The sequence below is a fragment of the Chrysemys picta genome, chromosome 9 (assembly GCF_011386835.1).
Source record: "Chrysemys picta bellii isolate R12L10 chromosome 9, ASM1138683v2, whole genome shotgun sequence".
Classification (NCBI taxonomy): domain Eukaryota; kingdom Metazoa; phylum Chordata; order Testudines; family Emydidae; genus Chrysemys; species Chrysemys picta.
The window spans coordinates 79,489,105-79,497,977 of NC_088799.1; the positions used below are offsets into that span (position 1 = coordinate 79,489,105).

At 49.4% G+C, this 8,873-nt stretch overlaps 1 protein-coding gene across 1 annotated transcript in view; it reads left to right on the plus strand.

The window, feature by feature from the left end:
• The window catches only part of EFNB1 (ephrin B1), a 118,047-nt gene extending 110,870 nt beyond the window's left edge, over positions 1-7,177 (plus strand). Inside the window, exon 5 of the mRNA XM_005284521.5 lies at positions 1,262-7,177. Within this exon, the coding sequence (XP_005284578.1) occupies positions 1,262-1,650 (389 nt within the window). The 3' untranslated portion in view covers positions 1,651-7,177. The remainder of the gene's footprint in view (positions 1-1,261) is intronic.
• Positions 7,178-8,873: the final 1,696 nt, after the last annotated feature.

The window sequence follows — 8,873 nt, forward strand, 5'->3', positions numbered from 1 at the left end:
CAAACTAGCAACCAGAGTACAGGCCCTCTAGGGAGCCTGGGTAAATACTCTACTCTAGTTGCTAGCCTGTGCCATTATGTCTACACTGGTATTGTTAGCTTTAATCTAGCTAGTTTGGGTAACATGGGTATTCTTACCCGTGCTACGATCACATCTTCACTTGCAGTGTAAACATATCCTGAGATTGCATTGCTTCTTGAGACTGAGTAATAGGAGTTATGTACAAGGTGAACCCAGTACATGCAAAGTAAAAGAAGATATGCTGTGGACACTGCTGTGCTGGGGTCTCTCCAGAATATACCCATTCCTCCTCCTGGAATCAATGGGTCTGATGCTCCCACTAGCCGGACTGTTGCCTCTTCTATCTCAGTTCACGCGGAGGAAGGGCTGTGCTTCTGACTACCATCTGTAAGGGTTGGAGATGCAAATACAGCAGAGTGGGAGCCCTTGAGATCTTGCCAGCTCCTTGGTGTGTCCTCAAATCTGGGTGTAGTACTGGAACCCAGGTACTTAGGCTCCATAGTTTAGACATAGCCTGTGTCAGCATAGGGTATGTCTACACTATGGGGACTATACCAGGCTAGACATAGCCTACACCGGCAGATGGGTTTTCTGTTGTAGGAAAACCACCTCTCAGAACGATGTTAGCTATAATCACAGAGGCACTCTGCTGTCGACAGCCCTCAGTGTAGACGCAACTATATGTCAGCATAATTATGTTGGTCAGGGATTTTTTTCACACCCTAGACCATTGAGACTACATTGACATAACTTTTAAGTATAGACCAAGCCTTAGACTGAACTTCAACCCCTATCCCCTCAAATCAACCGGTAAACGCTCTTCCTCTATCTCTTGCCCAGTCTTGTATCTTAACCTTCTCTTGTGTCCCATCCTATAATAGCTACTTTTCAGTTGCCATTGCAGTACATTAGTGAACTGAGTTTCCTTTTCCTTATGCAGATGGGTGAATTTGGAGCTGGGCCAAGTGCTGGTAGGCGTACAAGCTTCTTCCCCAAAGCTCTACTAGTGTACCTCATCCCTGATTTTCAGCTCCCCCTGCTATTCCCGTCCACCACTCTTGCTAAATTGGGTGTGGTGGCTTTGCAGTGGAGCAAGGGGATTAGGCTGAGACCATGTAAATTATTTTTGTGGCTTAAGCAAGAGAAGAGCCCAGGTTCCCCGAGATGGAAGGGAGAATGACTAAATGTTTGGTCAGGAAGGTCATTTCCTCACTTTAATCCATCTTGTTTTCTCCCCCAGGCTCCGTTAACCAAGATGGGCAGAACACCCAAGGTAGCAGTGATGGATTCTTCAGCTCTAAGGTGGCAGTATTTGCTGCAATTGGTGCTGGCTGTGTCATCTTCATCCTCATCATCATCTTCCTTGTTGTCCTCCTGATCAAGATCCGCAAGCGGCACCGGAAGCACACCCAGCAGCGGGCAGCAGCCTTGTCACTTAGCACCTTGGCTAGTCCCAAGTGCAGCGGTAATGCAGGTTCAGAACCCAGCGATATCATCATCCCCTTACGGACTACAGAAAATAACTACTGCCCTCACTATGAGAAGGTGAGCGGGGACTATGGGCACCCCGTCTACATTGTCCAGGAGATGCCCCCTCAGAGCCCAGCCAACATCTACTACAAGGTCTGAGGAGCAGCCTCGGCAACCTACCAATGCAAGAGCACTAGAGAGCTGAGGGCCCTGGGGGCAGCCGCTGGCTCTCCCCACTAGTGTGCTCGCTCTGTGAGGGAGGAAGTGAAATGAACCCCATGGCAAGACCAGGGGAGCGCAAGGGTCTCGCACCAGATAGTGGATCACCCGCTCGCACGCTCTCGCTCTGTTTTCCCCTTTGTATTTAGTTTTGTAGTTCTCAGCTTTTGTAATCCCAAGACTCGAGGGTGGGCCTTCAGCATCCTCCTCCTGCTTCAGACTGCATCCTGGCTCTAGACGCATCTAGCCATGATATGGCCCTAGCTACGCGCAACAGCCATTGTGCGTGGGCGCTGTGCCTTTCCTCACTCTGATGCCCCTGGCGATACCACAAAACTCTGCCCCCTCTTGATTTGGAGATGTCCCTTTCAGCTTTTCCATCTATATTATGTTAAGTATTCTTGTGTTTGGGGCTGTGCCGGTTGTTGCTTTGGTCCAGGATTGTCCTAGGAGTCGGATTAACTTGTGGGCCCTAGAGAAGAACCGCCACTCACCTGAGGAATGAGCAGCTTGCGGCAGCACTTTGCGTAGGCGTGCCAAGGACGTAGACCCTGTGTAGGGGGGAGGCTGACAAACCCAACCTACTATTATTATTATTATAATTATTTTTTAACTTTTGTAACGTTTTTATTTTTGTGAAATATTGGTGGGACTCTGAGCCACCACCTGCAAGCCTTCTGGCATGCTCTTCTCCCTCTGCCATGCCAATCCCCTGGCCATGCTCTGCCAGGACACACACTCTCACCTTCTGCTGTCCTTGCCATTTTAAACTTTCGTGTTCAGTGTGTAGCAGTCGACTCTTGTTTATCTGCTTAAACGGGGCGGGAAGAAGAGGAAAAATATAACTCAAATGGTCAGTGCATGAGAGAATCCAGGGCTCTACCCCACGCCACCCAGAGCCAGGAGCCTCTTCCCCTTCCACAAGACAGTAACCTTTATGGGAACTCCTCCAAAGGTGTGTCTTCTTCATAGCATGTCCCTCGCCTGATCTCTTTTCCTAGGACAGAGGCTGAGCTAGTTTCTCCAACATCAGGGAGAGGGCAGTAGGACAGCATTCACTGATAGCCTCAGTCAGGCTGGATCTGGGACTGGGTTGAGAGAAAAGGGTGGGAGCATTCAGTAACTTAGTCACAAGGTTCATTCTTGGCTCTGTCGTTTCAGCAGATCCTGAAGCTGGTTTGCTCTTTGGGTTCAGGCCAAAGTGCTTCCATTTGGACTGGAAACGAAATGAATCATGCCTGCTCTGAAGCCTGTACTTGACATGTTCTCAGGAGGCTAGAGCAAGTGAGAAGAGAGCAGGAGGAGGTGGCTAAGAGGAAGAGAAAGCAAACTGCATCGATATTGGGGGTGGGGCAGATATTCAGTGGCCACAGCAGTTAGGCTGTTCTGGGCTTGGCTGAGCTGGGGAGGTCAGTATTCTGAGTAAGCTCATAGGCCGTCTAGGCCCCCATGTATCCCAGCAGCCTCATCCCTTCCACAGAGAGCAGCTGGGCCTCTTCTCCCGCTGACCCTCTTGGTTCTAGAACTCTTACACATTTCAGTGACTGCCAGGCATGAGGCTTGTTTTAACCATTGTACTGTCACTCTGACTGGTCATGCTCTTTGTGCAGGCCCTTCGGGTGGGGAAGGCAGCAAGTTTCTTGCTGTGGCACATCCTACACCAAGCCTCATGGCTGAATTGGCTCATTTCCTTTCCCTTCCGTTTCTGAAAAGCAGGGATTTGGTTTATCCAAGCTGGGTCCTTTCCTCTTGTGTTCTGGGAGCTGGCTTTTTCCACCCATTGTGGAGTCACTCCTAGATACTTTTTTGGTAGGAGGGGTAGCCTAACCCTGAAAGAGTAGCCCTTAATCATCACTACTGAGGCCTCTACCTATTAGCATTGGAAGCAACTGTCTGTTCCATGCTACCACTGCAGGAATCTTGTGCAGAAGGGGGAAAAACAAATCCTGTGATTGGTTGGTCTCTAAAAGCAAAGCCAGTCATGGAGGCTTAGCTCAGTGGTTTGAGCATTGGTCTGCTAAACCCAGGGTTGTGAGTTCAATCCTTGAGAGGGCCATTTAGGGATCTGGGGTAAAAAATCTGTCTGGGGATTGGTCCTGCTTTGAGCAGGGGGTTAGACTAGATGACCTCCTGAGGTCCCTTCCACCCCTGATATTCTATGATTCAGCGCTAGAAGCGGGGCTTAGCTCCTCGATGGCTTCAGCAAACCCTATTGATTGCTGTTGTCATGGCATGAGCACCAGTCAAAGACCCTGCTCCATCCTCCTGATTTACCAGGTAACAACTCATCCTATCTGGCTCCTTTCCGTGTATGCATGCGTCCCACCTCACAGGGCAGGAATGGCTGTGTCCTGGAGTAGAGAGGAACCTTTCACAGGAATACTGCAGTTCTTGCAGTTATGGCCCCAGACCTAGTAGTAACATGACTGAGTGGCAGTGTTTGAGGCCATGACTGGGATCTTGGAGCATCTTTGAGAAGGTGCTGCCATGCTGACCTTGTTGTGTCCAAGGGAAGGATGGCTACATTCCCAGTCTACATCCTGTGGGGGGATTTCCCAACATCTCATAAAAATGTAGGGTTGAAAGGGACCTCGAGAGGGCAAGTGTAGCCCCCTTTGCTGAAGCAGGACCAAGTAAACCTAGACCATCTCTCACAGGAGTTCAAAGACTATTAGGAACACATTAGACAATGATGGGGATTCCGCAACCACCCGTGGGAGCCTATTCCAGAGTTTAATTACCCTTATCTTTAAGAAATTTTTCCTAATATTTAACCTGAATCTCCCTAGCTGCAGTTTAAGCCCATTACTGCTTGTCCTACTTCAGTGGACATGGAGAACAATTGTTCCCTGTCCCGTTTATAACAGCCTTTCACGTATTTGAAGACTGTTGTCAGGTCCCCCTCACCCCAACCGTCTTTTCTCAAGACTAAATAAGCCCAGTTTTTTTAACCTTTCCTCATAGGTCAGGTCTCCTAACCCTTTTATCATTTTTGTTGCTGTGCTCTGGACTCTCACATCTTTCTTAAAGTGCGGTGCCCAGAACTGGACACAGTTCTCCTGCTGAGGCCTAAAAGAATAATTGTCTTAAGTGAATGTGATGTGATAACAAGGTGAGAGCCAGTGCTTCTGTGACCTTGTGTGGCTGCCTTGGCATCTGTCCCTGGGACGGGGGGGACGGGACGTTTCTGACCCTTCTGATGCTGCCTCCACCTCATGCATGAGCATGGGTGGGGAGTGAGAGAGTTGCTTGCCTTTTCCTTTGGGAAGTGGCTGCTTTGGAGGAAGTATAGTGTGAGGGATAGAACTTGTGGTGGGAAGCCAGTCCCTTAACTTATCCTTGAACCAAATAGCGAGGGTATTCCCAAGAGACAGAAAGTCCCTTCTCTCTCCTGTCCTCTCTGTGAGATTCAGGTATGGAGTCATCACTCCCCCCATGCAGGTCCTGCTCTGCTGGGCATGGTACTTAGGAGTCATTTAGTCCACTAGACTCAGCCTGAGGCTGCCCCCAAGAGCATGTGTGCTGCTGCCATCTGCTTTTCCCAATCCCATTTCTGGGCGGGGATTAGTCATTTTATTAGTTTACTGGATCCCATTTGTAAATCCATGAAAGGAATTGGCTAGAGCACAGTGTCTTAAACTGTCTTTGGAGCTGCAACTGTTGCATGGTGGAGACCTGCACTATGGGAATCAGAGGCCATCAGGACATGACAGGGGCCACAGCACCCATGTCAGCCTCCAAGCTGGGCTCTGCTTTAGGTGCTGGGCTAGTGCCCTAGCACTCCCTCTGTTTTCCCCGCATGTTTCTTTCATGTGACTCCAACTGTTCATGTTTACTGGTGGTCCCAGAATTGGCTGTTTGGAAGTGCACAGCTGGAGAGAACCACCATGCAATGTGGCTGGGTGTGATGAGTACGTGGCTGCAGGCAGCAAGGGGAGATGTGGCCCAACTCCGGGTACAGCCCAGTAAGCCGGGAGAGGGAACACAAAGCACAGCATACAGTGGGGGATGTCGCTGTCCTGATCTCATTACAGGGAGTCTCTCCAGAATCCTGGCCTTGTGCCTTCTCCCTCTAACCCAGGGCACTTATTTCCATAAGGCAACTGTAAAACCAAGAGGGATGTGGGGCCCACTGAGTTCCAGAGGGGAAAGCGGGCACTGTGCTCTGTGGAAATGGCCTCCTGGGGGCTGCATCAAAGAGCAATTGTTTAGTTTTTTAGAAATGGAAAAATGAGAGCTCGGGGTCGAGCAGAGCAGCATTCTCCTCTCTCTCCCTCTCTAATCCCAGACAGGGCAACAAGCAGGATGCCCCACACCCTCCACTTCTCAGCACAGTGCAAGGCAATAAACCAGCTAGAGTCATTCATGGCTGCCTTTACAGTGGGAGGAGAAGAGCCTTAGAATCACAGGGAACTTAACCTGATCCCATTGTCCCTCCCTCAGGCTCCGGGCTGAGACACAGCAGAAGGGACACTAGTCAGCTGCCAGCCCCTGAGAGATGGCAGGATGGAAAGAGGTTTCATTTTGCACCTTTCAGTTTTGCTCCCTCCCCAAATGCACCTTTTCTTCCCCGCTGCGGGGTCTGTGCAGGATGCCGTGCAGTGCCACATAGCTGCCAGGCTGGGCAGAGTGTTTTGCCAAGGTGTTTCTAAAGGGCTTAGACAAGAGTGCACTTTGAGGCTTGTTCGGCTGAGGTCGTCGGCCAAGGTCCATGTTTTTCAGGACTCCACAGAGGATTGACTGAGTCTGTTGTGTAAAATTGCGAAAAGATTCTAATCTTAAAGAAATCCCCCCCTCCCCAAAAAATCAGCATCCTGTTTCCAGGTGCAACTAAAACAATCGAGATTCCTAACGCTGGAGAAGCAGCCCAGCCTGTGTGCATTGTTAAAGAACCGTTTGTTTACGAGGAGTTTCACCTCCCAGCCTGGAAAGGCGTGCTTGGCAGTGGTTTGAGATTTCGATGGTCAAGCTGAGGGCATGCTTGATGGGAAGGGCTAGGAGATGCCAGGGGCCTGGCCAGACGTTTATACCAAAAGTAGATAAATACAATTATTCCAACGTTTATTGTTAGCTCTCCAATGTGATTACTGCCCCCTGAATGCAGTGACTGTCCGCTCGCCCCTCTCCTGCTTTTCTGGGATTTTTAAATCTTAGTAGTCTATTGCTAATAAAAGGGCAAAACCACCCATCATCAACAGAATGTGGGTTGCTTGTTCGTAACCCCCATAAACGTAACTAACTCCTCTAGCTGTGGGCAGCTGAAAAACTTGTAACCATGTCCAGGGGTGAAATTTGAACTGTAATCTTGCAGCGCACCTCAGTCTGCTGGGTCCTAAAACTGAGTGTCCCTTTTGTTCTTTTCACTGAAAGAATTGAAGGTGTTTTGTTTTTGTTTTGTTTGTGTGTAAATACTAGTCTTTTTTGGAAGAAATAATGTAAAGATGTTTTGTATAAACTCTGAATTATTTTCTGGTTGCTTTTTCTTAGAAAAAGAAATGAGAACTAAAAAAAAAAAAAATAACCAAGAACGGGTGTAAAACATTGTCATATCGCAATCAAATCCAGGAGGCTCATCAGCTAAAGGGTGTGTGTGCGCGCGCACTTTGGTGGAGCCATGGAGAATTAGGGAATGGGGTCTTCATTGCACCGCGATGCCCTTCTGACAAGGAAAATTACTACATGACCCCAGGAAGAGGGACTGAAGCTTGAGCCTACCCAAGCCCCACCACCCCATGGGGGGGGGGGGAGGGGGCAAAGCCCAAAGGCTTCAGCCCCAGGCAGGGGGCTTGTAACGTGACCCCACCGCCCAGGGTTGAAGTCCTCAGGCTTTGGCTTCAGCCCCAGACAGTAGGGCTCGGGCTTCGGCTTCAACCCCGGGCCCCAGAAAGTCTAAGCCAGCCCTGGTGACCCCATTAAAATGGGGTCGTGACCCACAGTTTGAGAACCACTGCTCTAAAAGCAGTTGGTAAATCCCCCCCTCCCATTTTTAAAAAAGGTTTTAAGCCAAACTCATGAATTTGGGGGGCCTACCTCGTGATGTGGGAGTTGTCAGTGCTGGGGTGGGATGTTAACCCACCCCCTCTTCTTTCTAATTGATAAGTGAAAGCTAAACTCTCCCCACCCATCCCTTACTGTGCCTGATGCCTTCATATCAAAGAAATGCACTCTGCCTAACTAAAGCGAATGAGTGGGGAAGCACCAGAGGTTAGTGCCATGGGGGGAGATGTGCAGGTGCCTCATGGAAGCCATTTCCAGCTCTGCTGTCACATCACGAATTGCAGGTGGTTCAGGGATGGAAGAGGACTAATAGGTCTGTCTCCAAGGTCTGAGTCTGTGGTGATTGCCCTGTGTATTACAGCTGCTGGTCAGTTAGTTATGCCAAAAACCTTCTGCATTATATCAACACAATGAGTTCATGTGAGGTGGTTGCTGCAGTACCAAGTTCTCTGGAATGTTAAGATAAATTGATGAGGTGAAAAGGGTCAAGGGAGCCCATTGTCTCCATGGCAGTGCACGCGCAAACACACCCCGTAACGTGACGTGCTCCCACATTTCAGAGATGTCAACAGGTACACGTTTGTGGGGGGTGTACCTACGGTGTGTATGCAAATACACTCTGGCATGACAGATGAGCCCATGCATCACAGCCATGTGCACATTTGGGTCATCTCATTAAACACCACAATCTAGTATTCAGCAGCAAGTTAAACTTCCTTCCATTTTCTTAAGTTGGGGACCTTCTTAAGTCATGTGATCAACCAGCGTCGCTGCCGCCTCGGCCGCCTTTGCCCATCTATGCTGGAGCAGTAACAGTCAGTTATGGTCTCACAGGTATTCTGGCTGGATCATGCTCTCGCCTTTCCTTCCTGCACCTCAGGCTCTTTCTTGCCCCTACAGCTGATGCTGCCAGCAGGATACTCCCAACTGTAAAAGATCGGAGGTAGCAAGTCATCCTCGTGCATTTCTGGAGTGTCAGTGAACCAGACAAAGGAGGGTGATTCATGAACACATTCTGGGACTAGATTAGTGGTCAGGCTGCCAGTGCTGTGCCGCCCTGCTGCTGTAACTGATGTCCTCATCTGTATGCAGAGAGTACAGATGCTCTCCAGCCCCAGGGCTAATGAGTGTTTACACATTTTGCCTTCATTACCAGAATTAAAGTA